Source organism: Schistocerca serialis, chromosome 4, assembly GCF_023864345.2.
Source record: "Schistocerca serialis cubense isolate TAMUIC-IGC-003099 chromosome 4, iqSchSeri2.2, whole genome shotgun sequence".
NCBI lineage: Eukaryota > Metazoa > Arthropoda > Insecta > Orthoptera > Acrididae > Schistocerca > Schistocerca serialis.
The window spans coordinates 838034601-838058654 of record NC_064641.1 but is presented as its reverse complement, the minus strand read 5'-3'; the positions used below and the strand labels follow the sequence as shown (position 1 = coordinate 838058654).

Genomic DNA, 24054 nt, shown 5'->3' with positions numbered 1-24054 from the left:
ATACTTCGAACAAATCTCACACCATAACCCATTACTCACAAACCTATACGAAAGCCCACACTTCTCACTCATGGTAAAATGTTAACGATCATTGAAAAAACTAAACATTTACATTATCTAAGTCCAGTTACTACAGTAGAATAATTTAAAGAACTAACAATAGTGAGTGATCACTAATTTCACCCTCTACTATGGAAGCAACAATTTCTATTCATACTACTAAACTACAACTAATACCAGTACCACAAAAGGTTTTCATAATTCTTTGTCTAAAATCAAAGTAAGTGTCCACAGGAACACTCAACAAAACTAAACACAGGGTATAATTTCTTACAATCATACCATGAAATGATGTCTATTCTGTCTGAGATTTTGCCCACCACACCTAGAACACCACTCTCCTCAGTATCCCTATCAAACCCTCTGTTCCTTCTGCACCCATCTCCCTACCCTATGGCTGCTACCCCTGGTGCTATCCCTTCTGCAAGACTTGCCCTATGCACTCTCTTACCACACTCTATACCTGCCCTGTAACCGGCAAAACGTACACTATAAAAGGAAAAGCCACATGTGAAACAACAGCTCTTTTACCAGCTGTTATGTAAACACTGTTTGGCTTTTTACATCAGAATGACTACTACCAAGTTATAATTTAGGGATGAAGGGGTCTAGGCAGAGTAAAAACATAAAATCCTGTTGCAAAGCATGCTCTACAACATGACAGTCTTGACTTCAGTGCCTGTTTCACCACATGTGCCACCTGGATTTATCCCCAGCCACCAGTTTCACAGAACTCCGCAGGTGGAACTGGCGTTGCGGCATGTCCTTGATTCTTACCACCCACCTGGCCTAAATCTGCATTAGTTTCCTAGCTCTCAGCATTTCTTCAGAGCAACAATCCCTTTTGTCACTACCTTTTCGTTTTCTATGTCTTTTGTTTTTGACCTGTCTATTTTTCAATGTACCTCTCCCACCTCTATCACACACATTCCACTTAGCTTTCGTCCTTAGGTAACTCATGATTGGTGTTTTAACTGTAATCTCTGTCTTCCCTATTACCCTATCTTCCACCTCTGAGCTCTCAGGTTTTCAAAACTCATCTGGTACAGTCCCCAACAATCAGTCTTTCCTTCTCATCCCAGCCGGTGTCTCTCCCCTGACCCAGGGTTCTTAGCACCTTTCCTGAACTCTACCCCATTTCCTAAATCCCACCAATCCTTTTCCTTCACCCTTCTTCCTTCTCCTTTAAACTTTCTGCTCAAAGGAGGAGCCCCTGGCACTGAAAGCTTGCAAAATGTAATACCTTTTATATGTGTATTCTCTTGTTGCCAAATGGCGAGTAGATTTTTTATCTGTCAGATTAATTATATTTTCAAAAATTGGTTGTTTTCATTGCTATATTACTCCATTTAATTTGTATCTCTGCAACATTCCAGCTACTAACTTCAAGAAAATCCAGTGTGCAGATGACATGGAATTAATATGCCTGCACAAGGACATCAAGCATTGTGAAAGTATGCTCTTAAGTGACTTTGCTATACTGAATGAGTACTTCTGCAAATTGAGACACCAACGAAACCCAAGCAAAATAGTCTCAAAGGAAGTTACATGTTATTTGAAATGGTCGAAGTTTCCCATAATTACACCCCTACATATCTAGGTGTCAACCTTAAACAGCACTGCACGGACCTGTCAAAGAACAAATCTACACCACAAAATTTCTAGGAACTGCTGAGAAGAAAATGCACATACACTGTACAGTACTGCAATTCCACTAGTGTATTCAGCTGCTCAATATTGTGTCCCTGCATGGGAAAACAATGACTATGGTAAATATGTGTGTGAATAAGGCCACAAGAACCATTACTGGCATCATCAGATCGACTCACATTCCGCAGTTGTCTGTTCTACTCCATTTTGACTCGCAGATTTCATCAGAACAGCTGTCAAGGTGCAAATTCTTTAAAAAATTGGGTCATAATAGAATTAATTTCTACGTAGTGTTTTCCAGAATCTACCAGCAACTGGTCAAGGCTCAACAGCATCCAAACGGGATGAGGGAGATGTGCTCACATCTTGCAGAAGTGGAGTTACTGTGAATGTGCTGAAGGCAACTGTGGTGCACAGGGTAATGGGCAATAAGACACACTGTTGAGAACTGCCCATTTCACACTTTTTTGGGGGCTGGAAGTCTTGCATGAAGTGACACCAAGAGCGACAGTCTGGTTATCAAATTGAAATGTTAATTTGTAAATACTTTGTGTACATGCACACATATGTTCTGTTGCACCAGTTGATGACCATCATGATAAAATGGAAGGTCATCTCTTGCATCATTTCCTAGAGTCAATGAATAAAGTTTCAGTGTTGCAGTTCATTTAGTCATGCACCCATTCAGGAGAGCCTGCAGTAAGTAAAAGAAGTTTGTTTGTACAAAGAGAAGCAAATGATAGAAGTTAACATTGTGCACTGCATCATCATTAACTAGGCCACAAACTAAATTGTTACACATTATCTGACTTACTTAGGTTAAAATGAACACAGCAAGGGAAGTAGTAAAGGTCCTACTTTTAAAGCAGCAGCTGCTTCTTTCATTTGATGAGGTGTGTGTGGCTGTGAGAATACTCTACAGTGCAAATATGACAGCTTCTGGCTCGGTGAGACTCGCCTATAACTGATACTGGTACCTTAAAGCCTTTCCACAATTACACATGTAACGTCTTAAATCTGTTGTGAAATATACTGTTTCTACAGCCTGTGCACTTTTAAAGTAACTTATTATATCCATCACCAGTTAGCGCTTATGCAGTATATAAGAGTGGCTAATTACAGAACTATATTCTATGCAGATAAGGAGTTAAAATGTATACTGAAATTCTCCTCCCCTTTCATCTGAAATCTTGGTTGTTGTGACAGACTGACCTGTACTGCATCCTGAGGTCTAGGTTAGGCTGAAAGGTACAATCTGGTTGTGAATTGCTGAATCCAACGAATGCGAAAGCCAAATAGTGGTTGTTGTGACAAATTGACAGGTAGTGAAGCCTTATGTTTACATCCGCGCAATATTGAAAAATGCGGAGGGCTCCAAAAGTACATAACTTTTACCCAAATAAGTTCTTTATCGTCATCATATTTTTCGCCAGCTATACTTGTATCATTTTCCGAAATTCAACCATCATAAATGCGATTGCTTTGTAAACCGTTAATACAATCGCTAAATAAAACTAATTTTGTATCTAATGTGAAAGAAATTACTTGCCTGCTCGAAACTTCTGAAAGCTGTTCATGAACACACGATGTTTTTATGCCCCTTGCAGCGAAAAGCATTGATGTTTTATTCTTTAAATGGTGGTTTGTAAGTCTGCAATAACCACAAAAGTTTTCCTTTTACTTCAGTAAGATAAAAAATTACTTCCAGTTCATCCATTTCTGTCCGATGACAAAAGCGCATAGTACGTCGTAAGAAATAAAGGAATCACAGTCAATTTTTTTTCATTTCCTTGTAGCCGTATCAGTATAGCAAATAATTGCGTCAATCTTTAATATCACAGGAACGACAATACGAGATGATACTGTCAAGCTGGCAGTCATCTGCAACTAATTAAAGCAGAACAAATTTTCACATGTATGCAATTTAAGATTCGGACATTTCATTGTTGATCCTTTGAGTGTGATGTTCCGGATACCTGAGATCGAATTATTTGAATTTACCCGCGGTAAACCTCTGAATTATTAGCGTCAGAGACTCTCACCATCAGCGTCCTGTGTCGACATCAAAAGGAGCGATCACTGTAGTAGAACAGTGCCAGTCACTAAATATCTTTGCAGTGATTGTAAACTAACATTTTGCAGCGATTTTTAAGTTGTTTTCGCTTTTTTACCGCGTATCGTGCCAATTTTAATCAGTCAATACAGCTATAATTTTATGAATCATTCAGGAGTGAAATATCTAGCATACGATTGTTCCAGGACAGCCAACATCAGATGTTACGTGTGATGGGGGAGTGGTTGTCATAAAAAGTTTGAGGGCTGTCATTCTGATTGAAAATGGGATTGTTCGGGAAGACACCAGAAAAAAATCCAAAGGAATTGGTATAACTTATATGTATTATTACACGCGAAGATTTAATTTAGTAAGACGTGGTGAAGTAATACGCAGTTGCAATGCACTTGTGATTTTCAGGTTAATGAATGGTCCCACAAAATAAGAAAAGAAGGTTATCAACTGGACCGTCAAATAAGAGGTGCATAAAATTATCTTCTTTGTCAGATTTGTCCTGTTTCACCCATGAATTTCATGACTCATTTTTCCTTGATAGCGATACAGAGGGAAGAAGAGAAAGTGAAGAGATCGCTGAAAGAAGCAGCAAAGAAGGGAGACAAGAGTGTTTGCACGATTTTAGCGAAAGAAATCATCAGAGCACGTAAAGCGGTGAACAAAATACATACATCGAAGGCTCATCTCAATTCTATACAGATGCAAATGAAAAATCAATTAGGTAAAGTAATGCAGAATGTAATTATATTTTCCCCACTTACTACTGTTTCATCCATTATGGTAAACGGATTCATAAAACTTCGCAATGTTTTATACTTTAATTCATTCGCAAAACAATTCATTTCTCTTAGTGGTAGATATTATCAGTACTGCCTTTTATGTTATAGTGTTGCTTATATTAGGTGTTAGTTCAATGATAAGGACGAATTTGTGTTTGTATGTGATGGTATGATTGTTTTAAACTATTCTAGAAATTAGTGTTTTGCAAGAAATTCTAACTTTTTTTTTCTGCACATAACTCCCACCAGACTTGTAACCAAATGTTGCAGTAGTTCACCTTACTGATTTGTGGAGGATACTGTCACTTCTGGCAGTCCTCCCTTATGTTGGTTGACTACTGTGCTATGCACGTGTTGACTGGATTTCATCCATAGCAGTGCTGTCTCTTACTGTCAGGTCTGTGTTAAATTTTCTGGGTGATAAAGTCTCTCTTCAATCACGTCTGTAACAAACCCTCTCAACTTGTACCCTTCTTTAAATAATTTAATAAAAATGTTCTGATTAAGTTTTATTGATATAGTGAACAGGAACTTAAACATTGCCAAATTATCTCGCTGGAAGTTGTATGGGTCAATGGAAGTGTGAGAGTCCACCCATCTGACTTGACCCATGATATTATGGGGTTGTCATATGCAATGTTATTAAGGCAAGGAATTTTGGAGTTGGTTGTTTGTAGATGCCGTGTTGTATTTGATGGTGCCGTCTGGTGGTAGATGTGGATGTGCTGAGTTTTAACATGTATTGGGTTCATTTGAATTTTGGTTGTCATCATGCTAATGTGGTTTTGAGTTTAGTTAGTTGGAGCAGTAATGCAGGTTGTGAAAATGTTTTCAGTGAGTTAATAGGATCCTTTATCTTTTTCTTCTCATTGGTCTAGTGTTTTTGTGTTTGTTGTGTGGAAAGAAGTCTAAATTCCTTTTATTGCGTATTAGTAAGGTATGGATGTGGCAATAAAGTTCACAAGTGTAGCATTATATTCTGAGATTGGTGATATGATGTCTGTTATACAGTTTCTGCAGATGTTCATTCTTATTGCTTGATGTATAAAGTGTCACATTTGTGGCGACAACATGAGGTTACCAAGAGTTCCATTGGCTTGGACCAGGGACATTGTGGCATTGTTGTGTGCATGTGCGCGTGTTTGCCTGGTGGGGAGTGGGGGAGAGGGGGGGGGGGAGGGAGCAGCCAACCTAGGTGGTACTGCCAGAAGCTTTTGTTAATAAGTAATTTTTCTTTCAGTTTTATTCTATACTAATTGTGATGTTTTGTCTGTTGTATATGTGTAGTAATTTGGTTGTGTTTTAATTGATGTAGTGAATATGGGGTGTTTGGGTTTAGTTATTGGTGTTTTGGTTCCACTTTTTGGTATGGTAGGTGTTGGGTTTTTGGTATTGATAGTTACAGTTGAGCTATATAGGTCAAGGGAAATGTCTGATTCCTATGGTTTTGTTGTTGCAGCGGAATGCTGTAATTTAATTTTTTTTGTGTATTTTGGGATGGTATGGTGTTTTCTTTGTTGTGTATTTAGCTCGTTCCAGTGCTAAACCCCCAATTTTCCACGGTTGTCCTGTTAGTTTCATTTTATTTTTGGAATGAGGCATTATTGTGTCACTTTTATTTTTGTTCCCATTTGTTGGAATGTGTGTGTAGTGATGTCATTGTTATTTTGTATATGCTGGAAGTAGCTGTTTCCACCAAATTGATGATGATGTCGTGGGTGAAAGAAATCAGGTGGAATCGGACACTTCTGTAATGCCAGTTGTATTACTAGAAAACCATATAAAAAGTGCTATGGCTGAAGATTTCTATCCATTAATTTGCTTATTAACAATGTGCTTATTATTGTATCCTCGGTCATGCATAACAGCTGAAATTGGTGTCATGTTGAATGGAAAATTCACAGGTTTGAGAGACTGTAAACACAATGTAAGAAGACGACTTTATAGTATGCAAATGTAACTGCTCAGTGGAAAAAAAACACTTAGGCAGGCACATTCATCTTATTACTATTTTATGGAGCCTTTTCATTGCTTCTGTGTAAAACAAAGGAGCAATATACAATGGGTCAGTATGAACGACTTGTCCATTGTCTTGTTAACTACTTGGTATTTGAAAACTTGCACCTGGATCAAACAACAGCGAACTAAAATACCCATTGACATTGCAGCAAAGCAAACATCAGCTGCAGATGATGTCTGAGATACTTTTAGACTGGGTAAACAGAGCAGATTTCAACATTCTGATTTGAAAGTATGTCGATATTTTTAACTCTTAATTTACCATATCTGTGCTTGGAAAGGAGGGGAGGGGGAAGGGTGTTCACATTTCTTGGCTTTGGTATGTCAGTGAAATTTGAGAGTTTAAATTTTGTGACTTGTGAGAAAGGCTGAACAGTCTGAGAGTGTAAGTATACATATGCATGCACAGTGCACAATTATGTAGGTAGAGGACAATATTTTCAAAGTTAGAAGCATCATAAATAATTTTCTGTAATATATTTTTGAATCTTTGAGGTATTGTACTTGTACTTGGCTGTTGATTGCTAAGTTAGTGTGACATTCATCATCATCATCGTCATCAGCCACTACATTGTTCACCAATGAACCCATATTTTAAATGTTATCTACCCACCTTCCATTAAACTGTCATATTTACTTATTTATTCCTCCAGGGATAATCTCACAGTGATGTAGGATTTGTCATAATTTTACTATTAAAGTAGTAGTACTCACATACGTACACACAGAATACATGAATGTGTTTTAAGAGCATAGGACACTGGCTGGCAGTGGCTTTGCTGAAGGGACTGCTACAGCATTTGCTTAAAATTATTTAGGAAAATCATGAAAAACCTAAATCAGGATGGCTGGACAGAGCAGACTCCACCCTCCCAAAATATGAAGTTATTGTCATAACAACTACATTGCCTCATTCATTTCATTCATATTGTACAGTTTTTTTGATCATAAGGAATTCACAGCAAATAACTTACAATATAAAATGGAATTTTGTATTGTGCACACTATATACATGAGCTGGTGATTCCAGGACCATGAAAATGAATATCTGGAACACGAACATCTCCATGGCCTTCCATCAGTCTTGTTTCGAAAACTGACTTAGCAACTCCCTGATGGGTGAGATTTTGAGCTCAGAGGGACAACAAAATGTTATGTATCACACACTATAGTTATATTGTGATCATGCATTACAATGTGACAGTGTATTGTAGTTGCCCCCTTTCGTTATAAACAACTTCTAAGTATGAAGTATGTTCCAGCTGCCATTTTGAACAGCTGTATTTTAGTAGTCATTTTCATCTCCTTGAACAGTTTATTATACAATTTTATTCCCTGATCAGAAATGCTGTACGGAGTGTTTTGTTCACTTTTTCTAGGCAAAGCCAAGCCCATACTGGTTCTTGTTCCATGATTTTGTATACAACTGTTAGTGAAATATTTAACTAAAGTTTTTGTTAATACACATAACAGATTGGCAAATGTACTCGCTTACTGCAGTTTTTTAAATCCACCACACAGATTAATGACAAGGGCTGGTCAACCTGAATGTGGTTTTTTGGCTGTTTTCCATCTCCACTAGGCGAATACCAGGCTCGTACCCATATCCTACCTGTGTTACTCGATTTACAAACATTTAGAAAACATTTACACACTTTCACGTGGCATAACACTAGAACAGATAATGGTGTATGTAAACTGTCCTGGGGAGATGGGGCTGGTGACAGGAGGGGCGTCCAGCCACCCTCTATCACTAACACTTACAAATTCAATAATCAACTTGCCAAAGGTATGGGATACAGGCCAGGAAAAAAAGAAATAGGCATTGATTCACAGACAAACACAATGGAAAAGAATGCTAGGAATGTAAATATGGTTCTAGGATGAAATGTCGGATTTCGTGAAATTTCCACAATATTTCACTGGTGCAGCTGACCGACATCTTCAGGTGTGGTGAACACATTGCTGAGCTAGTGACCAAAGCCTCCTATTTATGACAGTGTGATAAGAAATAGCAACAAGTGTGAACGAGTCAAATCTGGTGACCAATATCGCAGATATCCTGATCGGCAGCGAGACAGAAAACTACTTCACCTTTTGGACGATGAACCAGCAGTTTCAATGCAAGCACAGAGGCTGTTAGTCATACTGTGCACTGCTGTCAGGTGCCCCAGCACCCTCTGTCAGGAGCCGCCTGCCGATATACTTGTCTGCAATGGTGTGTGCACGTCCTCGCTGTCGGCATCCAAATATCTGTCACCACCACGTGTCATCCCTTGTATGACCAACAATTCTACTTTACTGTTGCTGTGATTTTAACGTGGTGAGCACTGCATCTGATTCTGTGATAAGTTGGTGTTCTGTTCCCTCTTCAGCAGATTAGTCAAGCTGTAAATTTCAACTGCTTCTTTAATAATGCTGTCCCAGCACGAAGATGTCAACGAGAGAGGTTTGTGGTGTTTTTCTATTCTGTAATGTGCTCTGTACTGAGACGATGCTTGGGCACTGCAGATTTCTTTGGCTGGTCCAGATGTGTGTGTCATTGATATTTGGCACACCTGTCCTCCACAGTACAAATTTGTCCAGTGTATGACGTCCCACAGCTACAGGGAATCTTGTGTAGACAAGGCCTGCTTAAACCAAGATCTTTGACTGAGCATAGAAGAGCTCGTGAGTTTTGTTGGCAGACAAAAGACACATTTAAATTTGTTTCTTCAGTAATTTTCCTATTTTCGAAGAAAAACTGCCAAGATGGCTATTTATCTTTGTTGTTCTCTCTCCTCCAGCTCCTCACTTAGTATAACACATGCCAGGCGCAAGGCACGGTGAATCTCCTGTTCAGAATATCCGTTCTATGTAAATACAGAATGGGGGTGATGTAGTTCATCAGATAAGCGATCTGTGTTCAATATAGCTCATTCTCTGTGGATCAACATCGTAAGCACACCACTTTGTTGTGCAGAATGGTGACAGGTGGTGGCTTGTAAATATAAGTCTGTGTGTGTGTAGATTTACGGTACGCAGCATGACCCAAGGTGCCATCCTCTTTTTCTTGACATCATCACGCCCAGGAACGGTAGTGTGCTGTTTTTCTCCATCGTAAACTTGATGTTCAAATGAAGAGAATTTAGGCGTCGCAAAATGAATCCAGCGATGCAGTGCCATGGGACCAGATTACAAAGGTGTCGTCTACATATCGCCAAAAGCACATAGGTTTAAACTCTGCTGACTTGAGTGCTCTCTTCTTGTAATCTTCCATAAAAAGATTGGCTACAATGAGTGACAAGACCCATTGCAACACCATTAGTCTGTTCAAAGTTTTGGTAATTCAATAAAAAGTAAGTTGAGATTAACATGTGCTTAAACAAATCAACAAGTTTCCCTCCCAGACCATGAACTACAGTAATTCCTGCAATGACACTCAAGTGAAAAATGAGAGTGCATTGAAACTAAAAAGAACGTCTGATGGTGCAAGTCACAAGTTATTGAGCCGACATATGAAATCTTCTGAGTTGCAAATATGGTGCTCACATTTTCCCACTAAAGAGCTCAATAGCACTGCTAGATGTTTAGCCAGATTGGATGTTGGTCCCCAATATTACTAATAATTGATGGTGTCCTTATGACTGTCAGGCAATCTGTGCAATCTAGGAGGAATAGGTGCCTACATTGGAAGTGTCTAGGCCACGTCATCAGAGATCATGCTGGTTTTGAGAAACTCTAAAGTTCTTCATTGTATTTTTGTGATGGGGCCCTTGTTAGAAGGTGATATGCAGAGTTGTTCGATAAGTATTGTGGAAATTTCATGATGACATCAGATCTCTTGCCTGAGAACCACATTTTATCATAAAATGATTTTTTTGCATCAAGCAGTAACATCCTGTATATCTTTTTTTATGAATGTTTTTATATATGTTTGTATATATTATTATTTCAAGACTTTTGGTAACAATGTTTACCCCATACAAAGATTTGGAGCAAATCAGTCAAGAACTTTTTAAGAATTTTCATAATTTCCCCTTCACATATTACACATAAATTTATATATTAAATATATTTAAAAATGAAAATGATAAATGAGACAAATTCATAAACAAAATTATGAACACAAAATTTGAAATAGAATTAAGAAGAAAACAGAAAGAATATTTACATAGCAAAGGAAACTGGAACACAACCAAAGAATGTAGAGGTTTTGGGAAGAGAAAGAGCCAGAAACAAGAAAAGAATTAATGATCATGTAACATTCATTGTTGAGGGCAAAACTGTGTAATAATAATAATATTAATAATAATAATAATAATAGAACAGTCATCTTGTGTATTAATAAACTGCTTCATCTGTATTTAGCCCTTTGTTTGTTGATCATTTTTCCGTGATTCCGTATGGACTGGAGAAGTGGTAAATGTGTTTTTCAGGTTCTACTTTTCCATCAGTAGTTGTTTACTTGACATATTTAGTGCAATAAATTTCGTTTACTTTGTCTATGGTCACAAAATTTTTGTCATCAGAGTACTGGTTTCAGTGTATAATGACCATCTTCAGATCTGTTTTATAAAAAATGTGTCCTTTATAAAACAGATCTGAAGATGGTCATTAGAGACCAAAACCAGTAGTCTGATGACAAAAAAATTGTGACCATAGACGTAAACTAAAGGAAATTTATTCTATATTCAGGTCACTGTTTTATTCGCAACAATGTCGCAGCTTGTGAAACATTTAGTCCAGATTATGTAGAATATCCCTTCATTTTACTGCAACCACTTCCTGTTTTCTTCATGCTAGCTGCAAATTAGGCCCTCATAGATTTTCATGTACTTTCACCTTATCAGTGGATCACTATGGTATAATTAATTTAGGCCTCTTCCACCATATTGGACTGGAATCCATGGCTCCCGCTGTTTCATTCAAAGACATACAGCCTTTTACTAGTGCTTTATTCTGATGGACGACGAATGTTGTGTACAAATTTTGGAGCTTTTTAGCTCTAATGTTTTAGTTATGTGAGTGCAATTATTGTAATATTATTATGTAAAAATTGTTAAGTGTTTTTAACAAATTTTAAAATAATTTTTGAAAATTATATCAATGGGTGTCTCAGGGTTATTATTCCTTCTTGATTCATTGTTATGCAGATGTTCACTTGAAGGTGAAACTGACAGTGATCTAAAAATAAAGGACTTAGTACAGCTGAAGTGGTTTATTGATACCCAATATGATTACTAATTGCTGTGGTTGCTTTATCTATAACACTGTCCGCATTACAAAGAAGGATATAGCCTCTGTGTGTCCGAATCTTCAGTAGAGTATCACATAAAAATTTGAAATAACTTTGTCAAGAATTTTTCAGCATTTTTTGCAATTGTCTCCCCCCCCCCCCCCCCCCCCCCCCCGCCCCCCCCTTCCCATGAACCATGGACCTTGCCGTTGATGGGGAGGCTTGCATGCCTCAGCAATACAGGTAGCCGTACCATAGGTGCAACCACAACGGAGGGGTATCTGTTGAGAGGCCAGACAAACATGTAGTTCCTGAAGAGGGGCAGCAGCCTTTTCAGTAGTTGCAGAGGCAACTGTCTGGGTGATTGACTGATCTGGCCTTGTAACACTAACCAAAATGGTCTTGCTGTGCTGGTACTGCGAACGGCTGAAAGCAAAACAATGTCTCTCTTCTTTATGCATTACAAATACATTTATATTTACTTGTTTTAAAAATTGTGTAGACTATTTCTCTCTGAATTTCATTAGAGTATCATATATAAATTTGATGTCAAGCAGTTGGGTTGGGTTGTTTTGGAGGAGGAGACCAGATAGCGAGATCATCAGTCTCATCAGATTATGGAAGGATGGGGAAGGAAGTCGGCCGTGCCCTTTCGGAGGGACCATCCCAGCATTTGCCTGAAGCGATTTAGGGAAATCACAGAAAACCTAAATCAGGATGGCCGGAGTCAATCAGTCAAGAACATTTAAACATTTTTGGTAACAGCTTTGCCCTTTGGTGTTTTAGCAGATATCTGCAGTTTTGTTTTTGCATTATATAGGTGGAGTCAGTCCAAGGAAGTAGTACTCTTCAAGTCTTTGATGCGATACCCAGTGTAAGGAAACATTAGTTTGTTTCCCATTACAAACAAAATTATTATTAAAGTGGAATTTTTTGTGACCATTCAATAGAGCGGTCCCAGATTAGTCTAGTGTCATACTCATTTTTATCAATATGTATTAACAGGTACAGTAAAACTCGATGAATAACCAGTACTCCAACAGCAGCAACAACGCAGTCTTCGCCTGCGCTGGCTGCTGCAGCCATGCATGCAGCTGGATTGCTGTTTATTCTTTCTCTTGTACTGTACCTGTTAATACATATATCTGGAACTGCTTTATCAAATGGGCACGTACAACAATGCAATGAAGCTCCAGCACATTATGACGCCAATGTGAACAATCAAAATCTCAATGTTGCATATCCCAGACGATGGATTGGTGGAGGTGGACCAGTTCCATGGCCCGCACGGTCACCAGACCGACACCTCTCTACTATTTTCTGTGGGTAATATGAATAGTATCAAATGGGCATGTAAAATGTGGAGTTGAAAATAATTTTGTTTATAACAGAAAACAAATCTACTTTTTGTGTGGACAATGGGCATAATGTGAAAGATGTGAGGAGCAGTAACTGTTTGGTCTGACTCCAGTTATACAATGCAAAAACGAAATTGCAAATATCTGATGAAACACTACAGGAAATGCCCCCCCCCCCCCCCCAAAAAAAAAAAAAAAAAAAAAAAAAAACTGACAATGCTTAGTGCATTGTATGGGAAGGCACACTGATCGGTTTTCAAGAAGGAACCCATATCTGGAAAAGCACAGCTTGGATGGCAGAGAGTGTCAAAGTGCAAGATAAGTATACTGTCCACATTACCTCATTAAACACTATATAAATAGCACATCATATTATCTACATCGTAAATGGGCTTTGCACTGCTTATATTCTACATCAGTGCTGAGCCTCATGCACATGAGCCAGTATATCTGATTATTTGTGATGTATTTCAGTCGCTCTCTGGAATCAAGCAATAAGGTCCTCTGCTGACATTGCACGTGTGTCATACACCATACTATTCATATTACCCACAGAAAATAGTAGAGAGGTGTCGGATCTGGTGACCGTGCGGGCCATGGAACTGGTCCACCTCCACCAATCCATCATCTGGGATATGCAACATTGAGATTTTGATTGTTCACATTGGCGTCATAATGTGCTAGAGCTTCATTGCATTCCAGCCACATGTCCATCCAACCCTTTAGTGACACTACATGCAGTAGATTAGTCAAAACATCTCTAGTAAATGTGAGGTAGATCGGACCTGTTAGTCTGTTTGGCAATAGATATGGCCCAATGGTTCACCAATTATCCCGGCCCAGATGTTAATACCGACCCAGTGTTGTTGCACATGCAGGCTTTCGTATGCCTGACGGTGCATGTTGTATGAGTTTAATTTACTTCTCCAATAAATGTACATTCATTCATAAATAGCACAGAGCTCGGGAATTGTGGCTGGAGTATGCACTGCTGTAAATAACACTGCGCAAAAGGCTACCCGTCATGGGTAATCTTCCTCCCATAATGCCTAGACTTTCTGCTGCTGTTATGGATGGAGCCTGTGTTTGTGAACAACGTGCCACCACTGCACTGTTACCCATGTGCAGCACGTGTGCCACCTGTTGAGTGCTAGTGGCTAGGTCTTCGTCAGCCACTGTCAGCACGTCCTCTTCCATCTGTAGTGTTTGAGCTGAGAGTGGGTGACCCGCATCACATTTTGGCACCTACCAGAGAACAAACAGTAGACTGCAGATAGTATTTGCAAGTACCTAGCACAATGTGCTACTGCTTTACTGTACAATGACTACAACTCAGAAAGAAAATATCTATGTGCAACTTTTCAGTTTCTCTGAGGTGTGTCTCGATGGCCGCAAACTGCAATGATGTGATGTACGTCTGTTTGAAAAAACTCTGCATACAGTCTTGCAGCAGCTCTCCCACTGCAGTCCACTTGGCCATATGCAAGCACCATGTCTCCTGCTCACTTGCCATTTGTTCACCACCCACATTTCCATTGTACACACTGGAGCATAATATGCTCAGTATTTGTTTGCGTTTTAGTACTAGATCACTGCTCCAGCTGGGCTTCTTACATTCTGCAGGAATCCTTTGGCTTGCTTTCCCCATCTACAAATCGCTTTAACATTCCTCCTGCTGTCTTCTATTATGTCCTCAGATAATTGAAACTCAGATTTCTTTAGTACTTGCCCTCTAATACTTACAATCATTGTTGCTCTTCTTACTTTTTGTTGCCACAAGCACTTTGCCCTTGTTTAATGAGAGTAATTTGGGAACTGTCGATTAGTATATTGCTTTTGCAAAGAACTGAGCGTCACAAACAAAAGCGTTGACAACATGTAGGTCATATTTGTATGCATGAATTTATTTACATTTGCTATATATGCACAAAAAATTGGAAGGAGGTATTTAGCATCTAATATGCCGAAACATCATGAAGTTATTTGTTATACTTCACAATAGACATGAAAACTATTTTTGCAATCCTTCGAGCATTCACTGTTTTTGTTTACATTATTAAATGTTGGCATTATTAATTATTTCTACAAGGAGTATCAGAATCATTTATCAGTATGTTAACAGTTATAACCTAAAGAAAATAATTGCCATGTGGTGATAGGTTGATGGCATGCTCCCTTCTCCAGAATGTGTAGTAGTTATGCTAATGTGAAATTGGCACTCAGATCACTGACAGAAACTAATTTAGAATAGTTTTCCTTAGCACTGCACGAATTATCACTGCTCTCTCACAGGTGTAATATTAAATTTTCATTGCATTCTTCTACAACTTCTTCATTTTTGGCTGCCTCTCTGATGACACTTGCAGTATTGTTCACTATGTTCACTGACTGACAGCTGCCACAAGGAGATTTTTGACTTCAGAGATAGTGAATTTTTTGTTGTTTGCAGCAATGTAATTTTCTTATATTTGCCCATACGCCTTCAGTGGCATTAAAATGGGCCTTTAAAGCATATTGTCAATTGAATATGTTGGAAATTGTGGTTTCTTTCGTTCTGGGATTTTGAGCGATTCAATGTTCTTAAAATCAGCTTTGAAAGCCATTTTTCATCATTTCAGCCAATGAATAATATTGTCTCTCTGTATTGCCAAAGTTGGTGACTTTTCGCGAACAGTAGAATGATATGGGGCATTATCCATAACCATACAGATGGACTTGTAGGATTTGTCATGAGTGACTACACTGTTCATCTCTTTAGGGTAATCACCTCCCCTTTCCAAATTAAACACTAACAGGCAGTTTGACACAAAACCATCCAATGTACCTGCATGTAAAATAATAATTCACCATCCTTTCCCAGCATGCATTGCCATTGTTTCTTTAGGCATTCTCGCACTTCAGCACTTGTGTTATGAATGCTGTGTTTAGCCACGTTGTACTTTTGAATCTACTCCCATGAGCCTGTGCAGAACTCTGCACTTCCATGGAACAACATCTCTCTTTTCCATTAATATTTTGCCTCTGTTAAACACTGAAGTCTTTCAGCACTGTATGCAATGAAAATTTGCTTCCTTTACAAGTTATCATCTTTCTGAAGCTACGTGAGTAATTTAGATAGTGTGGGATGTGCCGTTCTCTTATGATGGCTTTATATATGACGACGAGTAGCGCCTTTTTCAAAAGAATCCAAAGCTATTGCTTGCTTCCTCCTTAGTACTTCTTTTCTGGTGTGTTCGGCTGTATTGTGCCATTTTGCCACAGTGTGTACTTTACTGCTCTTTGTCTATCATTACAACAGTATTCTTGCTTACTTTCAGCGCTGTTGCAGTCCTCTTGACAACCTTAGCAACAGAAAATGAGGGCTCACCTTTTTCCTTTTCTTTCTCAGGGTAATCCCTTAATGAACACACTAATTCATGAGCCTGATGCATTTTTCTTTCTCTGTCTCCCTTCATGTGTTGGACTGGCACTGCTTGTCACACTGGACATGGTTTGAAATGAAACAGAAGCAAATAAACACTGAAAACAACAAAAATGAAATAAACTGTGAACTGAACTTCTAGTTAGGTGAGCAACTTAAAACAGCACTAGTTGCACATGAGACAATCACTTGTACATTTGAGACAAGTACCCGTCAGGTTTGCAGCATGTCACGAGGTTGTGTGGAAAAAATTTAGGCTCCTGACACTCTCTTGATATGTCTGACAGACATAGCAAGAATATATCCACGTTATGGGGAAAAAGAAAAAGGATTGCTACTGACAGCTTATACAACACGAGGCATAGTGCATGAATAAGACTTGGCTGAAGAGTCAAGCAAATAAAGTAACTATTTCATTTGTAATTATTTGTGAATTAGTAAATATTCATCTTTTGTTGTTGCTCTAGTGAATACTGTAAACAGTATTTATGACTCACTCCATCAGAGTCGTTTGGTCGGCAGTTGCACATTCAGTATATATTGTTAGGGGCCACTGCATTCAATAGGCAATAATTATAGCCTCTTAGAGACATTTGCAAATAACAAATTCAGTGCGAAATGTTTTGTTGTCTCTCTCTCTCTCTCTCTCTCTGTCTGTCTGTCTGTGTGTGTGTGTGTGTGTGTGTGTGTTCCTACCTTCCTTTCTTGCTTTCTTTCTTTCTTTCTAGCAGTAACAAAGGATACTCACATACTCACAGCAGCATTTATATTGCCTGATAAATTTTGTGTGCACTTATGATGTACAAATATCTCTTACAGCCACACTCAGAGTTGCTGGTTCACTGCAGAAGTCAACAGAAGTCATGCAGGCTATACAGTCGTTAGTGCGGGTGCCAGAAGTAGCAGCAACAATGAGGGAACTGTCAAGAGAAATGATGAAGGTAAGATAATTATTTCTATTGTACTAGCAGTTTATGAACTAGTATAATGTTGTGGGTTTTGAGAAGTTGAGATCAGGTTTGCCAGATTAAATTGATAAAAGTACCAAACATTGGCTTGTGAAAGAATTTGCTGGGCTGAGGATAAACACAATAAAACACTTTGTACGCATTAAAAATTATTTTTATTATTGCTAGTTACAGTTTTCTAAAAATTTTTGTCTTACTCTGCTATTACCATTTCAACACTCAATTTGTTTCTAGTGTCAGACTGTAAACGATACATGTGACAAGATTCTTTCCACAAAGGCATTGCTGCATGGAACTGCCATTATCCTTTTGATTGTCACTGTGATGAGAGAGAGCTTCACAACTGTCTGTTTCCTCCTCTTCCTCATCTCCTCCTTCAAAAGTTTCATCTAAGACCTTTTCCAGAAGCTTCTGCACTCTTCCTTGTTCTATTTTGTAACAATCCATAGCTGTTTTAACTGCTCAGAGCGATGAAATAAAAGCAGCTGCTACGGAACACAACTGTGCGCTTTCTCGCAGCACTGCAACATAGAGGCATGCGGAGTGCCGACAACACCCCAAGGTACATTGTTGCATGTTTTCTTGGAACTTGCACTTCCATTGTAGATTCCATTGTTACTCAAAACTTTCATATTACATCCTAGAAAGGTACCAAAGAACGTGACGTTATACTCCTATCCATTATGTAATAATCCATCGATAAGGATGACTAGGGTGTTCTGAACACCCTGCGTGACCGCTTAAGGGTTAACACAAGATACTGCATCTCATGATCAGATAGCCCATTTGCTATTGGTTTTGTGACATGACCTTTTTCCCTAGATTTGTCTACAATGATATTGTCAATAGCAGTCTGAGCGTTTACATATCCTAGTTGCAAAGTTCACAGTAGGAACTAAATTGAATGATAGTGTTACTGACTGCAATAATTGTTCACTGACAGAGCTTTTCAATAAATCCACTTTAAAATCACCAGCAACCACTGTTTCCTTGTTTTTTACCATGAGATGGGACAGGAGAGCTTCCAGATTTTTTATGAAGAGGTTAAAATTTGCTGAAGGTAATCTGTATGTACCTACTATTATAAAGGACTTATTATGAAATACTGCTACTGTTGCACAAGCTTGTAATTGCTGCACTGAGCAAAATTTATTAGAAACTGTTTCTGACAAATATGGCAACTCCTCCTTACTCCATATTTTCTATACATAAATAAGAAGCCAACTTGAATCCTGTAACATTTAACATATCTATACCAGTGGTCAAATGATGTTCAGAGAGGCAGATTATATCAACTGGTTTGCTCAACTCTGATTCTTCAACACAAATAAGCAACACCTTAAGCCTACCCCGTAGTCATTGGATATTCTGATGCAATAACGATAACTGATTTTGTGCACTCGCTGAATTACAACTGGATGAACCTAATTTTCCTTCAGATTTTTTAGTATCTCTAGTTTCAACCAGAGGCTGTCTGCATGAATTGTGTACATTAAGATTTGCTTTCTGGCTGTCTGTTTCATCAGTGTGAATGTCATTTTCAGCCTGTCTCTGAACATCTCGTTTCTTCCCGCCCTAACCTAAAAAAAAACTGCTGATCTGTCACTTGTAACCACTGGTACTTTACCACTTGTGACAGTGCCCCTCCTTAAGTTATTTGCTATTAGCCCAGACAGTTTTCCCTTCCCTTTCCTGTTTAGGTGAAGGCCATGCCTAGTGTAGTCCCACCTGCTGATAGTCAACAGGAACCACACTGATATAAGACTCCATATATGATCCAAACAGCCATTGCACCTCTAAATTAACTCTCCTAACAGAAGCATTTAAATGAGGCCGGTCATGGCGCCTCAGCATAGACACAAACTCGACACCAGTATGTCTCATTGCTGAAGCTATCTTTACCAGGTCACTCTTAATTGAATAATTAGGGTTCCTATCTATGCTGTTGCCCGTCCCACCCACTATTACCACAGTGTCTTCCTTTGTGAAGTCTTTACAGAGTGAACCTAGATCATCTGTCACCTGATACAGACTTGCTCTAGGTTTAAAAAAACTTGTGACCTGGTAACCTGACCCTTGTTCATCCTGCAACAGTTGACCAACACCTTTCCCATGTGAACTATTTAACAACAAAACTTTCTTCTTCACAGTTTTTTCTGACTTCTTACTTCTCAAACACTTTTCGAAAGTTTGTTGTGTCCTGTCTACTCCTACATCTATTTATGACTCATGAGTTTCCAACTATGACACCAATCAAACCTGTTTTCCACATTCACAACTACGCTGTCTGAGAACATCCTATTCCTATTTCTTCTATAACCTGTTGTCACGTCCCACCTCTCTTTTTCCCTTCTCTCCTCTTAACCTTTCCAGATCTTGTTTCACTTTATCTAGTTCTGCCTGAAGGACAGCAATATTCTCCTAATGTTCCATTATCTTCCTGCCTCTACAGCAAATCCTACACAATCAGTGAGCCTTGTTTATTTCCCCAGTTTCCACGCCCACTACAGTCATCCATATGAAAGAAACTGCAACAACTCTCAAACCACACCCCAGAACTAACAACTCTGCGGCAAGTCATACACTTCTCACTCATGGCAAACAAATTTTAGCTTATAACTTTGTAGACTACTCAGTAATATTTTAAATTTCTTAGAAAGCTTAGGTCTAAAGTTCGGATACTGATTCAAAACCTCTGGGGAAACAAAATGATATAACTGGTATTGTTTAGGTGATGAAACAAAAAGTAAACAAAGAACTGAACCTACACTATATAAAGTATTCACTTATTTTGGAACTTTTCACTTTGGCTACTTACTAGAGAATCAGATGGATAGCATATAAGAATACACTAGCAACACAAACTTTACTTTATTGAAATAATCATGTAACTTACAGTGTATCACTACGTAAACAAATCCTAGTCCAAAATTCGCACCTATGAAATGTTTTATTTTTTCAGAAAATAGACAAAAAAGTGAAACCTTCAATTGATAGCTTACAGTAGGTGTTAATTTACTTAATTATGATGTAATATTGCCTTAATTGTTATTACTCAATTTAAGTTCTATCTTTACGACTGCTGTGAATGCGCCCAACTTACCAACCAACCCGGTGTATAGGACCTGTGTGTACTGTAGCCGTTACAAAGTGATTGTTCCACACTGGACTGGTAACAGTGAAGAGAGGCTCCCATGTTGTGTTATAAGTTGGTGAACATCTTTATATGCTCTTTGCAGTAAGGTGACATTGATGTCAATAAATATTTAATTAAGACATACTAATCTTTCAAAATGTTGTATCGGACAGGTTAGTGCTGTGCAGCATCATTCGCATATATGGGCATCACAGTTTCAGTGATAGTGAATTGTAGTTTACTTCATGATTTGATGAGAAATCTTTAAACTTTCAATTCAATTTAAATTCAGGTTCTATGGAACAATTGAGCCAAATCTTCATATCCATAAAATAAATAGCTACATAATTCACAGAAAGATGACAGTAAAGTTAGTGATACACATGCTCCACATCTAGTCTATCGTCTCCTTTTCAAAATCATACCATCTAAATTAGTTATTTTGCCACAAATTTTGCAGTTATCCTGACGTTGCTATTCTAGCCAGTGTAATGTCGTGTTTTTGTGTTCTTAGTATGGATTTAAATTACCCAGTTATCAATCACATACTTTCCCATCTGTATTACCCACAACAGAGCTGCTAATTTTTCTTTGGCTCCTTCACAATTCCCTTAAACAGCGTACATTTCTGAGTGGTGTAATTTGTAAAAGATCCTAATTTTCTTGAAACTGAAAATGTATCTGGATTTGTACCCCTGTATATCATACCATAATATCATTCTTAACCATATTCCAAAGTCTCAGTTTCATGACTTTGTTTTAAATTGAGTGAGACCAACTTTCTAAACACAATTTTCAATGCCATATTTTTCATGACATTTCTTCCTATATGGATGTGGCCACTCACCATTCCACTAAACCATTTTAAGAGGATAAATGTAAATACTTTGGATGATGATGATGATGTGTAATTTATTTTTACATTTTCAGTGAAAAAGAAACTTTAGTTTAGGAAAATAAAATATGCCTTCTTCACTACATTGACCACAGAAGACAGTGGCAGATCTTATTTCTTAGCTGTGTCAAAATGTTTAATCGTACAATTGTCTTTACTTTGCTAATAATTATCAGCTTTAGTTGAGTAGTAAATAAATTCATGTATTAATCATAATTGCACAAGATTATAATGGGCACACAATTCTACACCTGAATATATAGTACTTAATGATGGGTTTGTTTTTAACATTAAATGGTTTGTTGGTTTTCATTAATTTTTCAAAGTTTTGAGAAATGGTGTGGGGTTTCCATTAAAGTATGTCAGATTTAATGTGCTATGCGCTGTGTGTGAGCTTCTGCATCATTTCAGAAATTTCGTTGTAGTTACAGTTGCCACACCTAGCTGGGACCTCAACGGGACAGTCTGAGATGGGAGAGTAGAAATGAAGCAACAAATTTATTTAATGTAAATACTTTGTGGTCTGTACATTTTTTCTTGACAGAAGACCTCTTTTTTGTGTAATCATCCATAAAGTGACACTTCCTTTTCCCATCCTTAGACATTTTCATAAGCTACAATAAAATAAGTTTATTAAATGCAAAACAGTTGACATTAACTCTTTAGTCATCAAAGAACACGTCACTATACAGTTCATGCCCTATATACCCAGGTAAACACTTCAGATGTTACTAACTTGCCTTTAGAGAGAATGGTCCTATCTGATCGCTATTCAAATAGGAAGTGCCCGATTCTTGTGCATGGTGCTGTTGTAATCGTTCCAGCCCCTTCCTACTGGAGAAGTCTATTATTTTCTTGAATGATGGTGTGAGATCTAGAAGGTGCTTGCATCATCGATACAGGATATGCAACATGCAATGCCGTCTGTGAGACAACCTTGTCAATATTCGCTTGTTGACATAAATAAAACTAACTGAGGCTGAATTTACATGTTGCACTAACAGATAGGTTTACTTCAGTACTTGAACCATGTTCTTAATAGTATTTTGCAATATTGGAACAAAATTGTCTTGTCGGGATGTCAGGACAAGAAGGTCCCTAACAGTAATGATCCTGATATATCAGGACGGATAGCAGCCCTACTTGTAGGGCAGTAATGCAAAAATTTATCTTTTCTGGTATTCTGGCCTTACCAGTACTATGAAATGTTTAAGAAATATTACTTGTGAGTGTATGTTGATTGTCAGTAAATGTAAATTTTCATTCTTTTGTATTCCATGTTAAATTTCCAGAACAGTGTAACTGTTCACATATACAAAGAGTTAAATTTAATTCATCATAAGGTAATAAGAAACATATTTAAAATGAGAATTAACTATTGAAACATGTTGAACTCAAGCTAGATTAAATAAAAAATATGACAGACAGCAGCAAATCTCTTGATTTAAAAACTGAAACCACTGTTTTGACACATGCAAGTTTCAACAGCCATTTTATACTGGATGAAACAAAAAAATCTCATATTTTAGCAATATAGAGGAGACATTGAGTTGCAAACAGGAAGGCACAATTGTTGATGCTGTGTCCTGGATATTCCATTGTTGTTTAAATTGATACGTTAGTGGACTTATACACATACCTGCATAACATGCCAGCATGCAAATTTGGGTGAAATTGAAATCTTTACAGTCTGATCTTAGACCATAAATGAGATAGATAGTGCATGACATCATTATGGCAGACCAAACATTGTGAGAACAGCTAAAAGATAGAAAAGCTTGTACAATATGCAAGATGACTCAAGAGAGAAAGGGATCCAAGAATCCAAACTCAAGGTGGAGAGTGGACCTGAGAATGTGGTCAAACAGGTAATTATATCTGCTCTGAATGTACTTCAGGAAAGTGACAGAGAAGTATAAGTAGCAAGCTTCTGTATTGTCTTACAGTTCTTTAACAGTCAAATTTTTCCACTTTACCCAACGGATCAGAATCAACATGCTGTTGCTTATTTACCATCCTTTTCCACATCTTGTTCTAACCCTCTTACAGAGAAACTGCTTTTTATGGAACAAGAATGTGTCCTGTCAATTTCCATTTCTGGATTCATTTTTCAGTCTTTGGTTATATTTTAAGATTTGCACTTTCCTGCTATTTCATGAGAATACATGGAAGATTAGAAGTTTTTTTTCTGTCTTTCTTCATTGCACAGGCTGGAATTATTGAAGAGATGTTGGAAGAGACAATGGAAGGACTCGAAGATGAGGAAGAGCTTGAAGAAGAAGCCCAAGAAGAGGTTGATAAGGTAAAAATTAGCCATTTTATGTGACATAAATTAAAGATAGTATTTTTGCAAGGAATTTGTGTACCAAACTTAAAATTCACAGTAACTTGTAGGGTTTCATCATGGCTACCGCTAACAGGTTTTGTGGTGCTACTCGTTATGTGAGAAGCACAGCTTGTAATTTAATTTCACTTTTTCAAG

General features: G+C 37.9%; 1 protein-coding gene across 1 annotated transcript in view; it reads left to right on the top strand.

The window, feature by feature from the left end:
• Positions 1–3800: 3800 nt before the first annotated feature.
• LOC126473464 (charged multivesicular body protein 3) overlaps positions 3801–24054 on the top strand; it is a 57440-nt gene continuing 37186 nt past the window's right edge. The window contains exons 1-6 of the mRNA XM_050100533.1: positions 3801–3862; positions 3970–4092; positions 4184–4244; positions 4320–4499; positions 17393–17514; positions 23782–23874. Of these exons, the coding sequence (XP_049956490.1) occupies positions 4048–4092; positions 4184–4244; positions 4320–4499; positions 17393–17514; positions 23782–23874 (501 nt within the window). The 5' untranslated portion in view covers positions 3801–3862; positions 3970–4047. The remainder of the gene's footprint in view (positions 3863–3969; positions 4093–4183; positions 4245–4319; positions 4500–17392; positions 17515–23781; positions 23875–24054) is intronic.